The sequence below is a fragment of the Cantharellus anzutake genome (assembly GCF_015039405.1).
Source record: "Cantharellus anzutake strain C23 chromosome Unknown EI90scaffold_4, whole genome shotgun sequence".
Classification (NCBI taxonomy): domain Eukaryota; kingdom Fungi; phylum Basidiomycota; class Agaricomycetes; order Cantharellales; family Hydnaceae; genus Cantharellus; species Cantharellus anzutake.
In genome coordinates, this window is record NW_024066954.1 from 1,452,319 (window position 1) to 1,473,964 (window position 21,646).

General features: G+C 48.9%; 6 protein-coding genes across 6 annotated transcripts; 2 read left to right on the plus strand and 4 right to left on the minus strand.

The window, feature by feature from the left end:
* Positions 1-1,116: 1,116 nt before the first annotated feature.
* Positions 1,117-2,413, minus strand: EI90DRAFT_3285637 (uncharacterized protein; the record flags this gene model as incomplete). Its single annotated transcript, XM_039066974.1, has 5 exons — positions 2,290-2,413; positions 2,120-2,230; positions 1,994-2,068; positions 1,618-1,923; positions 1,117-1,340 (listed from the first exon to the last, which is right to left on the minus strand). The coding sequence occupies exons 2-5, from the start codon at positions 2,139-2,141 to the stop codon at positions 1,117-1,119; spliced, it is 627 nt and encodes a 208-aa protein (XP_038922476.1). The 5' UTR covers positions 2,142-2,230; positions 2,290-2,413.
* A 1,040-nt stretch (positions 2,414-3,453) lies between these two features.
* Positions 3,454-4,905, plus strand: EI90DRAFT_3034307 (uncharacterized protein). Its single transcript, XM_039058533.1, has 5 exons — positions 3,454-3,497; positions 3,546-3,640; positions 3,723-3,897; positions 3,956-4,142; positions 4,199-4,905. Exons 3-5 carry the CDS (start codon positions 3,850-3,852, stop codon positions 4,471-4,473), a joined length of 510 nt encoding a protein of 169 aa, XP_038922477.1. The 5' UTR covers positions 3,454-3,497; positions 3,546-3,640; positions 3,723-3,849; the 3' UTR covers positions 4,474-4,905.
* Positions 4,894-6,705, minus strand: EI90DRAFT_2989351 (uncharacterized protein). The gene is made up of 7 exons (XM_039056066.1): positions 6,494-6,705; positions 6,304-6,392; positions 6,181-6,242; positions 6,066-6,109; positions 5,573-6,009; positions 5,277-5,484; positions 4,894-5,206 (listed from the first exon to the last, which is right to left on the minus strand). The coding sequence occupies exons 1-7, from the start codon at positions 6,599-6,601 to the stop codon at positions 5,105-5,107; spliced, it is 1,050 nt and encodes a 349-aa protein (XP_038922478.1). The 5' UTR covers positions 6,602-6,705; the 3' UTR covers positions 4,894-5,104.
* Positions 6,706-8,508: 1,803 nt separating this feature from the next.
* On the minus strand, positions 8,509-11,827 carry EI90DRAFT_2905954 (kinase-like domain-containing protein; the record flags this gene model as incomplete). Its single annotated transcript, XM_039054227.1, has 7 exons — positions 8,509-8,874; positions 8,956-9,258; positions 9,524-9,857; positions 9,935-10,332; positions 10,692-10,764; positions 11,054-11,185; positions 11,325-11,827. Coding segments are annotated over 7 exons (2,109 nt in total), but the record flags the coding sequence as incomplete, so codon positions are not given.
* Positions 11,828-12,515: 688 nt separating this feature from the next.
* On the plus strand, positions 12,516-13,122 carry EI90DRAFT_3012092 (uncharacterized protein; the record flags this gene model as incomplete). Its single annotated transcript, XM_039056538.1, has 2 exons — positions 12,516-13,052; positions 13,084-13,122. The coding sequence occupies 2 exons, from the start codon at positions 12,516-12,518 to the stop codon at positions 13,120-13,122; spliced, it is 576 nt and encodes a 191-aa protein (XP_038922480.1).
* A 1,800-nt stretch (positions 13,123-14,922) lies between these two features.
* EI90DRAFT_3034327 (uncharacterized protein) lies at positions 14,923-15,826 on the minus strand (the record flags this gene model as incomplete). The annotated part of the gene is made up of 2 exons (XM_039058534.1): positions 14,923-15,011; positions 15,130-15,826. A coding segment is annotated over one exon (697 nt), but the record flags the coding sequence as incomplete, so codon positions are not given.
* Between the last annotated feature and the right edge of the window lie 5,820 nt (positions 15,827-21,646).

Consider the following 21,646-nt stretch of genomic DNA (forward strand, 5'->3'; position numbering starts at 1 on the left):
AAACTTTGGCCCTGCAGCTGGCCGAGCTCGCACATTGCCACTTCTAGTGCATCGCGGTACTTTGTTGGTCATCGTCTTCAGCAGCATCCATTAACCGAGGTAGCTATAGCCACCATTTGCGACAGAGTCTGAGTGCAACATGGTGGTGTACCGTTGCAGGCAAACTGCTACCCTCCAGCTGCATTATATGACGCTCCCCGACCAAAAACGTTCCTGAGACCCACTGCACGGTGTCGCACGAACAATGTAACAACAGGGAGCGGAGAAAGGGTTGAGCTTTGAATAAGCGTAACATGTCAAAAACAACGTTCATACGTTACCTCCCAAGCGACATCGTGACCCATGTAATACTGACTGTCCACCACCAGAACCTCGCGGTGAAAGAAAGGGACCTCCGGCTTACCTAACCTGGACTTGTCACTCCCCATTTGGTTTGATGTCCCACGAATGTCGTTCTCAATCAGTTACACGTTATGATTCCTTCCGACACATTCAATGCGCCCGTGAATGGGGGCCGGACGCATCCTAAGCCATCGCATCGCGCACAGGAAAACAATGGTATGATCGATTGAAAACCAAGACCCACAATTTGAATGGATCATGTTGAGTGTAACCATGCATAGTTGGGTGGTGCATATAGATCGACCGATATCCAATCGTTCTGTCCACAAATGCAGGAGGTCGAGCACTGCTTCTGTGTGAACTGAGGAAAAGAAAGAAAGACCCAACGAAAAACCAAGGGCATTAGTTATAATCGATACATCGCACCACTCACCTGTTGGAATACAGGCATATCTCTGAGCGGTGTCTGTTTCATACGGAAGTAAAAGATCTGAAGCGGAGTTAAATAGCATGTTGTCAAAACAATGCGCTCGTCCAGTATCCGGTTCGAGACTCTCTGATGGCGTCTTCTATGCATTTGTCATCATCAGAATGGTGAGGACGGAAACTAAATTCAAAAGCAAGACAAGATATGTCCCTCATGTCAAAATAATCAACCTTCTTGTAACACAGGTCGAGGCTCTCATGGTCTGGCGCCCAATGCGGGCCATCCTCTGTTGCAGCCCATTCTCATGATCCGATGCTCTAATATAAACATTGGATACGACATGGGCTTCATTTAAGTGTCTGTACGATTTCAGGACCCATGGACCCATCGAGGCACTCTTCGTACACTGTAACCATTGCAATCCGTCTCTCAAGTGGCGCGATGGTGCGAGGATTGCGGATTCTGTTGGGTGGATCTGGGAGCTGATTCTTGGGACAGTTCCTGGCCTGGAGTACGGACACCTTGGAGCGGTTAGGATGTCGTGACATTAGCGCGACAACATGGGGTTTCCCTGGTTTTGAAACAAATGTATATATAACGCTTCAATACAGTGGTTGGGGCTTGTGCCCTTGGTCATCGCCGTGATGTTCGCTCATCCTTGCGTGCCTCATTGAGCCTATTCCTTTGCTGTCGCCTTTAGAAGCGGAGGGAGATCAGTTGCAACGTGTGATTCCGGAAGCGAGAGCTTAAGCTTGATATGAAGGTTCGGGTTGTACCTGCGTTATGAAATGAGTCAGTCGATTGCGATATGATTGCGTCGCATGGTTAATCGGGAGAATCTCGCGTACCTCTTGTTTGAATACATCTGCATAGCCGAGTGTCATCACCGACGCCAAGTGCGTTCCCTAGCATGTTGCTTCGCCGTAATCGGGGATCAAAACAGAGAGCATACGCGAGTGGGGGACTGCTTTCTTTATCCAGGTTACAGCCTCTATTGGAATAGACAAAGCAAGGAAGCCCTTTGGCTGTGCACTTTTTGGGCTCGCCCTTATAGGGAACTTTGGACTGCTTCAGTTCCTTGATTGAATCCTCGCCCATGACGACGTGATCAAATGTGAGACCTTGACAGTGATCTTTTTGAATGTCATGGCGTACTACATTGTATATGTACATCGGAATATCCAATGACCGACGCTTGAGGGAGCCTTCGATGTCAAAACGTACCGGGGACGTCAATCCAAATTTTGGACATCAACAGCCGATTCCCGTTGTCGAAGACCGCGATATATTGGCGATGTACTTAGCATCCACAAGTCCGAAAGACATTCTAAGAGACTCTCCAACACTCACGAAAGTCGATCCTTCGATCCATCTCGGAACCGTAAAAACTCGGCGTTAAGGTAAAGAGCGAGGCTTGAGCTAATCAGAGAGCGAGAACGGTCGTCCGTCACGACCCGCGCTCTTAGATGGCATACCTGTTAGCTCCATGACCTCGATGACTCAACTCCGGAGGAGCTCACATCCACAAGGAAGACTGACAAGCACATTCTCCGTTTCTACGCCAAGTGCCGGCTCCATCTGTCCGGAGACTCCAAGCACTTTCAGCCTGGCGCTAAATTTGGTAGTTGCCGCCTAAGTTATGTTTGAAGTCTATTTCCGGGCGCACAGTAGCTTGGTAAGCTTGGAATATTATACCTAACCCTCACCATCCAGTATCGATGTGAGTCCAATTCAACTCGGTTACTCTTTCTCTTGCTGGTCACTGACCCTCATCCCTCTTCAATCTCCAGTATCACATGGACTTGGGATCTACCACTTTCAGAGTTCAATTCCTTGTTGGGGTGCTGGTCTCTTCAGACCTTTTAATTCCACCTCTTGCCCACAATTCTACGCGCTATAATGATTCCGTTATCTCAAACACTTCGGAATCCCATACATGGAAGTGGTTCGACTCGGTATTTTGGAATGGCGACGCGTTTGCCATTTTTCGATCGCTGATTGTTTCCAATTACCGGTTTCCCAAGCTCACCCCATCAGAAATCAAGCCACGATATCATTAATTTCGGTCAGTGATGGTCGTTAGACCATCTGCAGAATGCGTAGTGCTTTTCGCCAGTCTCAAATATCGACCTCTTATTTTCAGAATGAGCCACGCGGAATTGAGGCGTGGACGGCATTCCAATTGATATGCGAAATCATCCCCAGCACCTCATTTAAGAACTATGTAACTAATTCGACAGAAGCTAAGATCATGTGCAACTCCTTTACACCGTCTCTTGCTTTCTCACAACGATCCTTCATAGTGCACTGATGACTTCCTTTTCCTTGTGTGCCTGTGCATCGTGTTGGGTTGCTCACGGCTAGGGACTGACTATAATGGCGCTGAGAGTGGCAGAGTTTTAGATTTAGAAGATGAATTTTCCGCAGCATGAAAAAGTTCTGGGAACGACCATCCAACTGACCTCTCCGGGATCCAAACACCATAAGTCACCCCCCTCACCACCCTAACTTTTCCCTCCATTGTCTTCGCTTCCCTTGGTACTTCCCTGATTTACCTGCCTCTCTACGCCATACAACTCATCTATGGAAGACCAAGACCCATACAAGAACACTGCTATGTACCAATACTTTGGACAATAATGGACGTAGATATTAAGAATAAGACACGGCTATCTCCAACCTACATAGTTGATACGATGGGAAGGCACTGGAATATTGACTGGGCATGGTCAGTGTAGATTGTTATATTGTCAATTCTACTACATGACTACACCAGATTTTTTCGTATGCTATTTCCCCTTGGAAGGAGTTATCCTCACACACCCTATATATTCGCTTATATGGTTGACAGGCACGAATATTGACTGTGATGTAAGTTGCGTAGGTCTGCCACATTGATGTAGGAAATAATATTTCAACCCAAATGCAACTCCCTCGAATTGAAATTTCTCAGATTTCAGCAATGAGTACGACGCCTTGGACACGCAAAGAGTACTGTTGCCGTTTTGCAGGGAAGATTATTCTTCACTTATCAAATGTTGATGGGTTACTGGAGTATCCTACTATATAATCTCTGAGGGATGGGTTCTTCTCCCTTCTCTCCTCAGCTCTATACGCTCAAGGCTGAGGTAAGTACTCCTTGGTTCATGTTACGTACCTACTCACGCCACGTATATCACCCGCCAGTATAATAGCAGCATTTCACCCAAAGTCACAATGCGATTCTGGAACTTGAATGCTTTTGTCCCAATCGTTCTAATTCCGATCGTTGCAGCAACTTTCCACAGTGGCTTGGTCGCTTGCTACATAGGTGATGATTGGCAAACTGCAAATAATACTGTATTCTTTACGGGTATTTTTCCCGAGAACCAAAGTGAGCCGAAGCCCAAAATGAATTTTGGTCCTGCTTGACCAGTATTTGCCCAACAGACACTTGCCAGGATACATCGAACCCGAATTCCTTGTTCTATCAGCAGCAGAAGAATAACACCAACTCGACCACAGTGATCGCGAGCCCTTGCGGCTCTACCATTACGTTGGATGGTCATGAGTGGACCAGCTCGGATGGAAGATTTGGCCAGTGTACCCAGCAAATCGCTAATGGGAAGCCGGTCCCTTATGTGCTCAAACCTTGCCAGAACGCGAACGGGAAATGCAACTACTTCGATACGTGGACCTGCATAACGGACTTGTGCAACCCATAAGGATCGATGTGAGCCACCAACTGTGGTAAAATACGCTCAAAACGGTCATCGCCATTTTCAACAAACTTCGAAATTCAGAAATCGCGTTTTAGAGTACTCGTGCACCGGAAATGGGGACTGTGGTGTTGGATGACCGAGGACGCACGGGCCATGACCTTGCCGTGATTGCCAGCATACATTCTCGCCCCTTGACAACCGCTCATTGTCTAGTGTTATCATTTATTAATTATCAATTTCTCCTCATGTCTTACAGTTGTCGTTACAGTTGGTATCCCTGCTGAGCTATGACGGACTCATGACGAGTACTAGCATCTCTGGCTTTGGGGGAGGGGTAGCCTATGGTAATTGGCAGAACAAATCCGAAGCAAATAAGACTCCTGCCGGTTATTGTAAGCGATGGTGTCTGGTCTCAATGGGAGAGTCCTCGCGAAGAATCCTGCGCGGCAGCATCAGTTAGGATTGTATTCCAAGCGATGAAGCCCCACTATCAAAGAATAGGTCGATACATACATACTGGATACACATTACAGCCACTCGCCCTGGCAGGAAGAATGACACCAAGTGGCTCCGATTAAAATACAAGATGACTACGAGAGAGCTTGACCAAAACAAACGTGCTTGAGCTGGTACGTCATTGAGGAGCAACCTGCTCCTCTCGGGAATGCTCATCTTGCTCTTCACCTTCTTCCATGTATCCCTCTGGTTGAAGAAAGGCAGCACGAACGCGTTCCACCTTTGCGAAAAGAGCAGCGAATTATCTATATCAATAGCACGATGGTATCTTCTGTGAGCTGATGACATACCATGGCGCGATACCACTCCGGATTGGCAGTTGTCGAGTCCTGCTCGTACGTTGCTCGCCGAAGTTTGACCAACTCATTTAGCCATATTGTCCGCCATATCGGCTGTCCATCTTCGTCAAATTCGGGCGTCAACTCATCCTCGTTAGGATCTAGGACATATTTCATATTTCCGCCAGCCGCCATCATGGGGAATCCACCTTGCCCGAACCTGGTTTCGAAAATTAGTCAGGAGGAAGGGAGGGAGACCCCACGTTGGGATTAAGTGAATGTCAAAGAACAGCGCTCCTCAAACTCACCCTGGCCAAGCAGCGAATGCGATTCGGTTCCCTTCAGCGTCAAACAACGGCGCCATAAACGGCATCGCGCCATCCTTCGGAACTTCCGCCCCCGGCGGTAACATAATCGGTTGCCCGGGTAGGGGCATCCCATTCGTACCTGACGGCCCCGCCACTCCAGCACCTGGCACCATACCTGCGGGTACCATCCCCGGACTACCCGGGATAGCGCCAGGGGGCGCACCGGGAATATGCAACTGCTGGCCACTCCTTCCGGCTGAATCACCCGTAGATCCCTCTGAGCCTCTTCGACGTTTCTTTTTTCGATCGCGGTGTGAACTCGATTTAGGATCTACCCTGTCGTTGACGGTCCAGTATGCACCCTTCCCACGATCCGTAAGGGGACGAGCGACTTTCTCAAAGCAAGGATTGAGGGAGAGGTTGTGTCGGACCGAGTTCTACATAATGTGGCTAAAAATATATGAAACGAGCAAGGAAGGAGGTCTTGACGTACTTTCCAGCCTGCAGGAGCAGTGGTAAAGTAAGGGAATCGTTTTTCTAATGAAACCAACAGGAGGGTGAGCTACTCAACACCCAGTTACACGCGCGAGTCATAATCGAACGCCTACCAATTGCAGCATAAATGTCTTCGAGCAGTAGACGGCTTTCCGGTGATCCCTTTATAGCATATCTATTAAGATATCATCAGATAAGACAAACGAGCGCATCAAACCCATTCCTATGAGGTCTACCTAATAAGCGTCGAATACGGATAAAAAGGTTTCTGTCCATCCGGTGGGTCCCTTAGCGCCGCGAGCCCTTGATCAGCATTGTGATCGTGCTAAACAAGACAAAACACCAAACATCAGTCCGTTATTCCCGTCGAACCACGCGTCTCGGTCAATCCAAAATCGACAGGTTGGGAATGAATCATCTACTCACCGGCCCCTCGTATTCTGCTTCCCCGTCATCGAAGCTTTCCATCGGCGGTGGCGATACCAACGGTGGGGGCTGCATCTGTGGCGGAATCTGCATCACCTTGTCCACCATTGGTCCATTGTTACCGACAGCCCCAGAAGAGGGCCCAGCAGGTCCATTATTCGCAACAGGCACAAATACCTGCTGTGGTGGCTGATGGTGTTGCTGTGGTTGCTGTTGGTGGTGGTGGAGGAGATGCGGCGGCGGAGGAGGAGGGGGTGGTGGTGGTATTATGCTCCCATCCATTAAGAGGCCCCTAAAAACCAAATGATACTTTGCCTATACTATATTGTCTGCTGGCGCTTAAAGTTTTGTGGCCCTTGAGATCTGAGCGTTGTTGTTATTTGTTGTTGACTGGTTGGGCCGCAGTTTGGGAATCAGTGCGGAGGTTGTTGTACTCTATTTTGTGCAATCAGTGCGGAAGAGGTGGTGCTTGTTGTCAGGTGTTGTCTGCGAGTCGGAAGCAAATGTGGACAAACAGAAATAAATCCCTGGCATAACTCCGTATCGGGGTTTGCCCTATGGGATCATTCCTCAAACACAATGAGTCAATCTTAGTGCCTTTCGCGCTACCACCCTCTTGCACTGCCTAGTAGAGGCTAGGATCCTACCTACGAATGGCTATTCGATCTAAACACCATGGTAGTACGCACATTTCGGCAATGACATTCATAGAACTCTTGACCATTATACACACTTCCTTATATAATACCGATTGACGTAGTCCTGACCAAGCACCACACTTACGTTGATGCACGAAAAGATGCCATTTTAGCTGCTAACATTCCAACGACCATCTACGTACGTCGTAGCTGCTAGGCAGGAAAAGATGTGCGCGCCTGAACTTGTACTGAATGTGAACTCGCTGTTTACAAACATCAACACATACCGTATGGCCGTGAGTGAACCATTTGCTGACTCGATCGACCAAGACTAACTATATAATGCTCCGTAGATATTGAAAAATTTGCTCAGGGGTTCAACTTCTATTTGTTGACATATTTTCCAGATGCATGCATGCATGCAACTCGTACAATCAAGTCAGTTGCGGCCCCTCTTCTTCGACACTGATCGGTGATATCGCATCCATGTTTCGCCGCATGCATACATCGCCGCTAGCTCCAAGTGACGAAGGGACTCAGATGCACGAAAAACTTGAACTCGTGCCTTTAAATCATCCCTCGATCGATCGGGGCCGCGCGGGGGAATGTGGAAGGCACGATCTACATCTAATTGGGTTGAAGTAAGTCGGTGATAAAAAGGTAGATATGAGTACGGGGGAATTAAGCTATAGTCGAACGGCACGATGCCTAACGCTTGACTTTCTCGGTCAAAATAACTTTTGAGTAAATTTTTAATTTTATGCACAAAGTCAGAGATGAGCGATACAGGGTGCATGAGGAAAAGTAGTGGAATTTAATTCATCGAGTGACGCATCATTAACCACATCATGAAGTAGGTATCGCAAGAACCGACAAAAAAAAAAAAGCGGAACGGAGGGGAGAAACACATAGAGAAGAACAAAATGGAAGAAGAAAAGAAAAGAAAACGTGTATACACATGCAGTGGGCAGACAGACATATCGAGAGAGAGAGAGAGGGAGAGAGAAAAGGGAAATACACTGTTGTTTTTTTCGTAGTCCGTCAGCACGTCAATGGTGCGAAGCTGTAGGAGAAAAATAGATGCAACGGGTTCGTGTAAGAATACGGGCAGTTTGAAGTGGTGAGCGAGACGAGAGTGCACGTCTGGGGGGTATTTGAGTGTGCAAAAGCAGATGAGAGGAATCCGGAGCTGGTGGTTCAAATGCGATGAGCGGAGCAAGGGGGGGTTACGCGGCCTATAAAACATTGCGGGAGAGTCCAAATACTGAATAATGAAAAGCGGGGAAAGGGAGAGGGAGAGGGAGAGGGAGAGGGGAGGGAGGGCAGTCTAAAAAGGAAAAGGCTGCGCGCGAAGTTTTTAACAACAAATGACACCTCTCATTCGAAACTACGCTGCCGATTCCTGTACCGCCCACCAGGTTCCTCATCCTCCCAATCATCATCCAACCCCCCGCTTCTCCCCCCGATCCCACCTCTTAGGTCAACCAGATCGATCTCATCCTCTCCCGAACCTGACCCCGACCCCGACCCCGACCCCGATCCACCCCCTTCACCCTCACCGTCCCCAAAGACCACCTCCAAATTCGACTCCCCCTGGTACGTAAACCCTCTGAAATGCTCCTGAACGCTACTCGACAACGGCGTATTATTCGGCACACGACTCTTCTCTGCCGCCTTGATTCCTACCGCAGGTCGTTGTCCTTGCTGCTGCTGCTGCTGCTGCTGTTGCAAAAGTTGTAACTGCTGTTGGACGTTGCCAGCATTAGCAGTAGCGTTCGTTGCACCAACACCATTCGTCTTGACACCGTTCAGCTGCCCCGAGACATTGACGGTGACGCCTTTGGGGAACCCAGTCCCATGGACACCCATGGTCCCGATAACGTCCCATGAATCATCTTCATCGTCATCATCGAAAATATCCATGCCCGACTCTCTCAAATCAGCCGACGTAAACTCGGGATCAAAGTTCGCCGTCGATTCGTCCGACTCCACCACGGGTTTAAACGGTGGCGTCACTTTCTTAGCGGCAAGAGCAGCCCAGTCAATGGACTTGAAGAACGGGTGTTCTTTCAGTTCTGCCGTATCCCTATTGGCTCCGAGGCGATGCTTGGGGTTTCGATTGAGCAACTAGAGGTAAAGATCCATCCGTTAATATCGCCATTGAAAAAGTGCACTGCACTGAAATAAGGGAAAAAAAAAGCGGAACTCCACAAACGCATCGCCGCCTCCACGCGACCCCCAACCAAAAGCAGGCGCCGCGGTACTGGCAACAACCACAAAACAAAAAGAGCAGACCAACGGAAGCGCCCAAACTCCAAACTCCAAAACAAAACAAAACAAAAAACAAAAAACAAAAAAACAGCGCAAATAAAGTGGAATCAATCCAACTCACCCCCTTGACGAACTGCTTCCCATCATCTCCAATGACCCCCCTCGGGAATTTGATCTTCCCAAAACAAATGTTCTTATACATCTGCTGCGTATCCTCCGCATAAAACGGACTCCACCCACAACACATCTCGAACAACAACACGCCCAACGACCAAAAATCGACCAGTTTCGAATACCCATGATCGTCCAATAGGACTTCGGGCGCTAGGTATTCCGTCGTTCCGCAGAACGTGTTCGTGAGTTGGTCAGCCGGTAAGTCCGGTTTGGAGAGACCGAAATCGCATAGGGCTACATGACCCGTTGCATCGAGGAGGATGTTCTCCGGTTTCAAATCCCTTTACCGACGATGACGGCAACCGCACCCTCAGTATAATCTCCAACCAGCCAACAAGGAAAAAAAAAAAAAACTCACCGGTAGACAATATCGTACTTGTGCAGATGCTCAAGCGCCAGAACAAGCTCAGCGATGTAAAACCGAGCTCTTTCTTCAGAGAACTTGGTCTCCCTCTGCAAATGCCAGAACAGCTCTCCTCCACTCTTGAAATCCGTGACAAGATAAAGATGCGTTTCCGTCTGGAAACTGAACTTCAACCCAACGAGGAAAGGGCATTCCAAGGACCTCTGCAAGATCTTCCTCTCCCCGATGGTATGCGCGACCTCTTTCTTATCCACGATCTCCTTTTTGGAGAGGACTTTCATCGCGTAGATCCGTCTTGTATCTTTTTTACGAACTTGGTACACCCTTCCAAACGTTCCTCGACCGATGAGTTTCATAAACTCAAAGTCGCGAGGAGTGAGAGCACGCTTATTCTGTTGACGTTGTTGATGCAATGAAAGTGTCGATGGAGTGGTGGTTGACGAGGATGATTGCGACGAAGCGAATGGTGACAATGACGACGATGATGACGATGACGATGACGAGGAAGAGGAAGAGGAAGAGGATGTGAGATGTGAAGGCGGAGTGGAATGATAACGACGAAAAGGTGGTCGTCCAACGGTGGTGCAAGGAGGCGACATGTCGTTATACAGACAACCACAGACAACGTCGCAGGAAGGAGATGGAAGGTAGAGTAAGAGGAGTTATCGTCAGCCGAGCGATTCAGAAAAGGCAAGCCGCGCAAAGAGACGCCAAGGAAAGAAAAGTGAAACGTGTGTAAAATATCACATACCTTGAACTGCTCATAGGTGATTTGGAGACGGATCTCTCCAGTGACGATTTCATTCTGCTCTCGAGGGTGTAGCCTGCGCAAACGAGTGTTAAAAAAAAAAGAGGTGACCGCGTGAGTCCCAAGTCGTGTGGAGAATATGAAATAACCGAGGCGAAGACGTCAGTATTCGTTCAGCGCAAGTAACCAAAAAAGGACGAATAAATATAAAAGGCCAAGTTGGTTCAGAAATGAATGGAAGCGAGTGGGGAGAATCTCCTCGATAAAGGGGGAAAAAAGGCGGCCCCATTCACCACCCAGATGAAAAAAAAAAAAACCAAAACAAAAAAGACAACCGGAATCCGGAATCAAAGTCAAAAACTCACTTGCGCCATTGATCAACCGTATGATCGTGCACTAACACAGGTTTTACCTTGACCTCTCCAATGAACCGTTCTCCAACCACTTCGCGATCGTATATCGACAGCGTGATCAATGACTGGTCAGACGTCACATCGCTAACACCCACACCCAAGTTCGCGGGTTGTCAATGTTACGAGACCAAAGTGGACGGGCGTGGCCAAAGGAGCAAGAAGAGAGAAATGAGAACGAGTTAAAAAAAACGAAGAGCTAACGGAACGGAAAAGGTGGACTCACAAAGAAACCTCATGCTTCCAAACTGGATTATGCGGTGACATACTTCCAAACAACGGCTTTGGCGTCTTCGCTCCAGATCCAGTTGCAGTCGGCGTCCCTGACCCATGTCCAGATCCATGTCCAGATCCAGATCCAGACCCAGATCCAGATCCAAACCACACGATTCCATCCCCACCTTCCTTACTCGACGTACTACTCCCAAGCGCCGCCCTAGCCCTCGCAGCAGCTTCAAACGCTTTAGTGATCATACCTGCTCCCCCACTACCAGTCGCACCCAGTCCAAATCCTATACCGCTACTCGTCCTCGATAACGGTCCCGCTTTCCCCTTCACTTCCTTTTCACTCTCACTCTCGATCGGTTCTCTCGAGACGAACTCGGATTGCTCGAATTGCACAACGACGTAAGGGCGTGAGTGAATGGAAGAAACCGTTAATCCTCGTGCTTGAATCAGTTTTACGTGGAGTTGGCCTTTAGGGGTTGTGTTCGCACTCGAGGTTGATGATTGTTGTTGTTGTTGCTGCTGCTGCTGCTGCTGCTGTTGAGTATACGTTTGGTCGTTCGTCAAGTTGGTCGTGATCGCTGTGAACGATGTTGTCGTGACAAAGTTTAGTTAGTCATACTCGTGGCGGGAGAGAAGAAATTAACAAGTCGCACCTCCAGCAGCCTGAGGTGACAATCGACCACCCTGTTGCTGCAAATTCGACTGATCATTCCTCTTCTTGACCATCATTGAACTGAAATCGTCCGCTTCCGAACTCGTCGTCAATTTGGTAGCAGCAGGTGCACCACTCAACAACTTCCCACTGACTCCACCCACGGCTCCCGTGCTACCACCATCACCACTACCACCACTACCACCTACCCCCAATCCAAACCCACTCACCAACCCAGCTGAAGGGGGAGTTCCACTAATAGGCGAACTCTTCCCACTCCCACTCCCACCAACACCTCCACCTCCATTCTTCCCTCTCATCAAAGCACTGCTCGGCAGAGCCAACATCGGCATGGTAATATTCGTATTCAACAATTTATGATGTAGTTGTGCCGAAACGCCACCTCTCGTAGATCCAGGTGTAGTCGGTGTAGTCGGTATCGATGATGATGATGATGATGATAACGACGATGCAGATGCCGATGCTTCTCCAGTCACACCTCCCGATCCAATCGTATCAAGCGAAGTCGTAGTACCGATGGAACTAGGAGTCGACCGACCCGTCGTACTGGTAAAAGTGGAGGAAGAAGAAGAAGGAGAAGGAGAATCACCAACACTCCCGATTGCGCCGCTTATGGGTGATGTCGGGCGAACGATGGTTGGCACAGCCCCAGTTGTTGTGGGACCAGTGGGAGTCGATGGAGATGATGTTCCGCCACCTTCAGATCCAGGAATTGATAACGTTCCTGGTTTAGCACTCACTGCCGTGATGGCGGTACTTGTCGTATTATGTGAGAATCCGGATGAACAAGAGGATGAGCCGGATGAGGGTGATGATCCGGAGGATGTAACACTGAAATCTGTTAACGTGGGGGAAGAAGGCAAAGCGTTACTGCTGCTAGTGGTGGTGGTGGTGGTGGTGGTGGTGAGAGTAGAAGGAGCGGTATTATTGATGGAGGCAGAGTCAGCAGTAGGAGCACGAGGGGTGGAATACGTAATATTAACGGATCGGAACGATGCATCGAAAGGGCTCACTTCGTGTTGCAACCTTCCCGATTGGTTATTAGCCTTTGGCGTGAGTAGATGATGATCTGAATGACCGGTAGGCGTGGAAGGCCAAAGGCGCAGCATGGCTTTTGATTTGAAGAAGCTAAGCCAGTTGAAATGTTTTTTTTTTTTGGTGTGTGTGTGTTTAGGCGTTTGAAGAAAGGTGTTTTTTTTTTCAAGGTGAGGTAGGGTAAGACATGGACAGAGAGGGTAGTAGGGTAGGGGGGTCGAGGAGCGGGGGCGTTGGAAGCCGGAAAATCGGGGAAAGTGTGGAAATAATTCAGCCGCGGGGTGAGACGATTGAGACATACGCACAACAGACATCCCGCGAACAACACATAACACACGGACATACACACACACACACACGCAACGAACACACACACACGCGCAACAAAAAACACCCCCACACAACAACCCCCACGCACGATGCGACCGACACGTCCACATGGCAACATGCAATATTGAATTCGACAAACACGATCGTTTCCAGTTTCGAGCCAGTGTTTTTTTTTTTCGTGGTTTCGATTCCGAATTTAACAGTTCATATGAAGAGGGAAATGATGAGCTTAACAGTTTTTTTCGGATATGAACCCGTCGAAGCGAAAGGGAGATTTTGGGAGAAAGGAAAAAAAAAAAAAAAGAGTAGGGAAAGAAAGAAAGCACACACACTTACGAATTAGCTGTACTACTTAGAGAAGGCCTATGAGGGTGATGAGGATCATGGGATGATGATGTCGACGGGGGGGAGTCCCTGTCACAATGAAACGTCGTAGCAAATCAGCCGCCGTGTTTTTCTAACCCTACTGAGTGCCCCCCAAAAAGGTAAGGGCACTTGGACGAGGGGGATGATGATGATGGTTGAAAAGTGGAAAAAAGAAAGGGGGTGAGGAGGGGGGTTTGGGAAGGACGACCGACAAGCGAAGGACGGTAGCAGTTGTTGTTGTTGTGATGGGCGGTAAACGGGAGAGAGGGCAAAGCGAAAGTGAAGAAAAGAGGGGAGCTCCAAACCAAACAAGATATGTTAAAATGGAACACATACCATGATCGACTACGGATGCTTCTGTTCTGATATGGTCCATCCTCTCCTCTTCTAAGAAGAATGTCCGAATGATCTCCGATTACTTGAAGGGGAGGAAGGGGGGGGGGGACGGAGTTGCGATAACGAGTTGAAATGGGCACAAACTCTCCGAACTAGTAGCCACACCAACTCGAGACAGTTTAGCTGTGTATGGGGGACAATTCCAAACACGTTCGATGATATCAGCACCTGGGAATGTGGCAGAGGGAGTGAGTGAGTGTGGCAAACAGTTCTAGTACTTGTGAGGGAAAGGAAAGGGGGGGGGAGCTAGAATAGCGTATTGTGCTCAAGAAGTGAGTTGTTTTTGGTGTTGATATGTATTATGCTCCCTTTTGCACTTCAAAACACGCGGATGTGTGAGAGAGCCACTGAAAGGTTGTTGTTTATAGAACTCTCTCTCTCTCTCTCGGGATGGTTCCCCGTCGACCTCAAAGGGGCTATATGTATAAGCGAAAAGCGAAAAGCGAGCAGGTCGTCGCACGTAGCAAGGGTCGTACGAGAAGGAAGAGTTTATTATTAATGGCAACGGGGTCACCTCCACATATTCCGGAAGAAAAATAAAGAAAAAAAGAACGCTCCAAACGTGCGAACGGTCTCCATTATTATTCTCACACCACTTGGAAGCACAACAAATGTTCTCCGATCCCTGCCTCACTCATGTACGCGATATTACGCGCGCGCGTGCGTGCATGATAGATCAATTCATATCCATATAGCGATAACGCTTGTGTCATTGCTGATCCGGCGCTTAAAATATTCATCTTATGACTGGTCCTCATCTTCTCGCCAAACTGCCAAGAAAAATAACGATAGCCGAGAGGTGAAGAGACCCGGATTCGATTACGATAACATTCTACTACATAGTGCGCTTTGTAATCACCGAGATCTGTGATTGATAAGGCGGTCACATTCTATGTAAGCGCGCTTGTACTGTGCCTGAGTGCGCACAAAACTTATTAGCTACGGTCCCCCATGACTTGAATTCGCACCCCCCCAACACCGAATCAGCCGACGGCATCATCATCATCACCATGTCCTCCAATCTTCCCCTGAGCCAAACGTAACATCTTCATCAATCCCCCTCCCAACCCGCCTAACATCAAAACTTGCATCGCCGCCCTCCTCGGAAGCCGGTCTACAAAATCATAATATAACCCCCCGGCACCCTTATTAATCCCTCCGGTAAACCGGAAAAGAGGGGAAAACAATAATAGTAATAGTAATAACGACTTACAAACAACAGCCGCCAATCCGCCCATCCCCAACCCACCCACAACCTCCTTCCCTTCCCCCAATCCAACCCTCTCCATCCCTTCCTCCATCAAAACCCACCAAACACCTCCAACCCCAAACCTACCACTTTCCTTCATCCCTCCTTTCATCCCTTCCCACATCACTTTATAATTCTTCCGCTTGTGATAAAAGTACCACCCTTGAACCGTCCTGGGTGGATTGTGAGCATGTTCGACTAGGTATTGGAAGGACGTTTTGCGAGCTGAGCGGAGGAAGCCTAGGGTTAGACCTGTTAGGGAAGTGGTCGTTGGGAGGAGGTAGTAGTGTCGTGGGATGTGGAGTTTTATGGGTCGTGAAGAAGTGTCGTCGATATCGTCGATGTCGTTTGAGGGTGGTGGTGGCGGCGATGGAGGGTTTCCCGCTTCCATTCCACGAGTGGTCGTAGGAGGGACAGAAGAAGATGACGAGTTACTGGACGGCACGTCCATCTCTCGAATATGTGATGACCACTCCTTTTGCTCGACTTTTTCAGCGCTTAAACCGTGGGAAGTTGGAGAGTAAAAAAAAAGCCACAACTGATTTCACCCTAAAAGGGAAGTCTGAAGCCGTGTTGGTTTCATTTCGGTTCGCCCCGAACCGGCCTTCGCCACACCCTTGTTATAGCAATATCTATCCAAACATCCTCCCCAACCAAGATTCAAACTCCGAACAACCAGCACTATGTAGTAGTGTATTTGATGCTACATGGTTCTGATCTCAGCTTCCTCATATATTACAACTTTTGTCTTATCCCAATCGATCCCGGACTTCGGATCAACATCAGAATGCCGCAATTTTGCAAACGACGGACGTTCCTTTGATTCAATCGGCTCGTTGTTACATGCATGTATGCCAGTATGGCGAGCGAACGTTTCGATCAACCTCACGCGGACAAAAAAAAAGAATTCATCAAGTTGATCACAAGGGGCATTCTGTTTCCTCCTATGCTTGCAGTGTCCAGTATGCAACTCATCAATGGTTTCACTTCTCTTCAATACATATATATCCATCCTTCTAGTTGTTTCTGCTGACGACTATATAGAAAACAAGAGCGCGCGCGTGGGGACGTGAGCACGATCGATCCATTACACGCGGACATGCATTGTACACGATAAGTACCTTCCCTTTGCACCGATAATCCTTACGGGGTTCCTAGATCGAGTCCTGACTAGTACTAGTGTACTACGAAACTCCACAGCGCTGCTGCTGCCAACTTGCCCGCCTCCACCACCGCCCCATATTTTCAAACTCTCCGGCAACCTACCAGCTAGCCTTACTAAGACCGACCCAGTATTGCGCCTATTTGTCGACTTACCGGAGCAACAAGCAAAGTTATCTCTAGTACTACCAGTTACAGTAAGTAAAGGAGAAGAAGAAGAAAGCACCTATCTAACATCTACGCGGGGCATTACTTTCGGCTGCAATTTCATATTTCCCTCACCACATTGAGCTTCTTTATATGCTCCCTTTACAGAAGAACTCGAATAACCAATTCAATAAACGCGCGCCACATACTGATACTCCTTATCTATATATCTTATCTCCAAACGTGGGAACTCCCACCCCAGAATCAAGCAGCCTACCGGTGAACTCCGGCGTTCAAAGTAACAAGACTCCCCCCCATCTTTCTATAATGGGTTAGGTTTAGGGGGATTGGTTAAGCAGCGTCTACCATGAGTATTCATCAAAGATGGTCGATGTTGAGACAAATAAATACATCGGTATTTCAGTGACAATCCGCCACGCAAAATCAGAAAGTAAGTCTTTCACTTACTAGGCTCTTGCTAAGCAATGGACACCGGCGGGGACCTTTGGGCCGTGACGAAGTACTACCGTGGTCATCGTTAAATACCACCCGAGGCTACGAGTGTGTTGATTCAATTCAGGAGTACATGAAAATGAAAACAGTAATTTTAAAAAATTGATCCTACCGCTTGTCGATCCTAAGCGCGCGCGCGCGCCCCTTGCCAAATTTTTTTTGGCCCGAACGAACAGCCAACGTTGACAGTTCGGATACTTCTGTGAGTGCACGAGCGGGTGTCAACTTGACCAGCACATGAAGAAGAGCGAGCACGTTGTACGATTCGTAAGGGGAACAGGGCTGTGCAGAATATACTTACCATAATTCTTATAGGACGAAGACAACGTCATTGCTTGCGTACCAGCGCAGAGCACATTATTTCTTCAGGATTGGCCGGAATGGAACGGTGAATCAGGGGGTAGGGCCCGGCATCCTAGCAAGTGCAGTTCGACAATCAACCCCAGACTCGGTGCTGGCCGCACGTCACGTCGAACATAAGTTGGCGAGGGCAAATTATGCGAGCCTAAGTAGGGTGTTCTACTGGCGTGCGAACCTGGAAACTTTTCATTCAAACCTCGCCGACGGATTTCAGGGGGTGAGGGTGCGCGCATATCCAGACTGGTGAGTGAAACCAAACACGCAAAGGAGAATTATCTTTGATTCGCGAGAGAGCGCAAGAGGTCATTGGTGGGGGGGGGGGGGTTATTCCTCCGAATGGTGGTGCAAAACAGTCACAGAAGTTCCGAGAGTCGCGTATGTGAACCCGGGATAGTTCTCCAGATAGTATTTTGAGTTTCCGATTATCGGCATTCGCCGTTCTCGAAAAGAGCTCACATTTGATGTCGCGGGAGTAAATTGACGAGTCGACCGTACCGGCCACGTATGTTCACGGAAAATAGAAACGTTTCGAAGGAAGCTCTGGCCTACACGTAATTACGAATGTTTTGTCATTCGACAGTGAATGCGTGATAGGCTGTACGATTCCCAGCAGAGTTGTAACGCTCCAAGGTCCTTAGGCATACCTGCGCCAGCTGCGGGGCTTCCTTGGCTGGACTAAAACAGGGTCAGAGAGGGGATAGAAAAACTCGGGCGGTGTGCTGAGTCCAGCGAGTCTTCACACCGATGCAATGTGAGGGCTCACAATAAAGGTATGGTTGATGGAAAGGCAAGGTACTCACCAAAGTTATTTCTCCTATCTGTTTGGTCGCGGTATTCCTGAGGCGTCGATAGTGTAACGCGGCCAGTGCATGAGGTAGCGTCTGCTGATCTAGTTGAGGAAATGGGGTACGGATTCCGTGATCACTGATGAAGTTGGAATTGCGAGCGATTACGTGTCTATGAATCAACAGCTGTCTGTAAGCGCCCAAACGTGTCCAATGTACCTTTTGTACTACCTCGGATGGGGAATAGTGGTGTACGCGGGGGGGAAGTAGACGGAGTCTAGGGGAAGTTGGGCGCTGTCATCCGCATGTCGGTTAACAGCTTCTATACACCCCGTAGGATAGAGATGATAGAGAAGGGGGAGTCCTGGAGTGCGGGTGGTGTATCGAGTCAACCGGAGCTGCCCAGGCGCAGAAGGAAATCCAGATATTCATACGGAATCAGAGTAGCATTTCTCAACTGGGAGATGAGGGATCCCCGAGTTCAGATCAGGGGGACCACAATAATGCACGTAACAACATATTACTTGGTGGGCGAACCAACGTACTCTCATCGTCCAAAGTCTATGACTAGGAGGGAACGCGGAAGCAAGCATGAGCATGAGCATGGAGGGATTTCCGTTTACAGTACTGGAGTCGCCACATTCATTTCTCCTTCTCACACCGCCCCCAAGTCACTCATGCTCTGCAACCACGCAACACTCGTTGATTATATCCCTCTTGAAGAGACGGAGGGTGGACCTGTATCTCTCACGACAAAGTAAGGGCCTAGGAGTATACCAACGGAATCGTTCCAGGCGGGCGACTGTCCGGATCATCTTATCGCTCCTGGTCGCAATTGGAAGGAAGTAAAGAAATCCAGGATTAAAACGCCCCTTGCGCAAAGGGGTCTTCAGTGTGTATCTGGCACGAATTTTATACCCCCTGGCATTATCCTAGCGGCGCACACTGGGGACTCTCTCTGGCAGATGCTACTCAACGGTTTCGGCCCAGCCCAGGGAATCATCCCTCCCCACAAAGATTTGCGACTTCCAGCTGAGATCCTGGGGAATGTTTCAACTGCCAAGGCTGATGGCAGTCATCAGAACAAGTTATTTGCTGCACAATAATGCCGCTTCAAAAACTGAGTGATGTTATCATTTCCAATGAGAGGATTGTCGGGATAGGCGTGTCTCTCTGGGCCACAACGACCTAAGGATAATGAGACAGTCCGAGACGCCCGTATTCCCCCCAGGCAGATCGTATCATCAGGCATACACGAGCATTAGGATACACCAGTCCTTGGATCAAGGGCTGTATCCAATACTTGCGATTATGGATGGTTTTCTGCTTCTGCGGGCAATTGAGCGCTCGGATGGATGTCTGAGATGCTGGTTACATGCTGAGCAACCTGTGCCCCCTCCGAGACCAATTCCTGTGTCTCGCTGTGTCGAGAACTATGGCGTTGACGTTGTGGGGCGTACGTGAGGCTGCCATCATCGCAGAGGCAGACGCGCCCGGCACCAAGAATCACTGAATGCGTGAAGACGCGGCGCAAACCAGGAGTGAAGGATCAGTTATATGGTTGAGGAACTGACTTCATCAGGTTCAACCAATGTACGCGATCAAAGGTCGAACCTTTCATCGGCGTAACAACTTTCATACCTACAAGTAGCGTTGTTTCCAACGCATTACTATCATGGTGTGTCATGGCCAGATATGGAGATGCCTTGTACGAGTCATAGAACTGCCTCGCCACACAGTAAGTTAAGCGCTCAGTGCAAGATTTTTCCCTTGCATTTCCACTCAGATGGTGGCTCCTGTGTCTGGCCATCACGCTTCCTTGACATCCTTTCTCTGCGATCTTGGCCTACCTGGCCCCGTTGTGCACCTTCAGATCGTGCTTGCCTTGGAGCAGCGAAACACGTGGTGGAATCTGTGGACCATTCATCCGGCACAAGGCAGCCGGCGGGAATGAACCTTCCCCATTAGTTAGCGCAATTAACCAAGTGCTCAGTAAGCTTTGTTGCATATCAATATTTATTTGGTGAATTGAATTCGATATTCTAATTTTTCCACACAGTCAAACGGTCCATCATTGTTAGACTTCTCCTCATCGTCAAGCCCCATTCCAGCCCTTCCACGCTCTCAGTATGCCTGCAGCAGATGGAAAGGGCTACTTCATGAACCTTAGGTCGGAGGGTCCTTCAACAATAAAAAAACCAAAAATAACTAGCCGGCTAGGAAGATCTGGACACCCGATCTGATTAATAACATCACTGCCTGACGGTAGCACCCCCGATTAGCTGACGCGCTCATTCTGCATCTGCGGAAACGTCGATGAAAATGGCCGCGAGGAGTTTTTAGTTCGTCTCTAGCCAGAGCTGGCAAGGAACAGATGTTGGCCACACTCTATTATACACCACACACTTTGCCTGAGATCCCAACGTCCTCGGAACACGACAGACTTTGTTCCCCAGCGCAGCAGCGGTTGAGGGCTACGACCTCGTCAGGACGCAAGGATTCTTCTGTACGGAACCAATTAGGTGAATACATAAGCCGTAAATAACAAATTCGAGTAATGTCCTGATGCATCGTTTTGATGGGCGGATGTTTCCTGGCCAAGGGGGTGTGAGTGATTTTTCAAGACGCCTTCTTTCACCCTCCCCGCCTTGACTTGGCTCGTCCCCTCATCTCTCGTCCACGGAAAGTGCAGCGGGGAACTTTCTCAGCAGTATCGCGGTTGAACGAAGTCGAACGGTGCACTGGTAGACGAGAAACCGCAAAAATTGTGGAATGTCAGCCCTGGGATCTATGATCATGTTCATATCAATGGTTGGAACTTCGACGAAGAAAACCGTCCAATTTGGAAGTTACATTCAATGCTGGCTGGGTACCCATCGCGAGGCGAGGATTGAATGGGCGTAAAATGCATAAAAGAGCGACTTGAGCCTCAAATTTCCCCATCAGCCCCTCTCTCCCTTTCTCGCCATCGTCCCTTCCTCACCATGGGACACGCCCTCCGATGCACCTCAGCGGCCCCAAACACACACTCCTCATCCCTCAGCATCTTTCAGTTGTGCATGCCTTCATAGGCTCCACCCTCGGAATTTCCCTTCGTACGCCTTATCCCATCGATCTCCCCCCCCTTCTGTTACCTTTCGAATACTCGTCTTTGCCATTCTACCCTCAAGTCATCCCAAATTGTTTGTCGTCCTCAAGGTCCCTCTGCCACTAGGTTGCCATTCACTCCACAACTCTGCAGCTGCTGGCCGCCTCTGGGTTCTCTACTTTACTCGCTCTCCAGCTTTCCTGAGCCTACGCGCGGC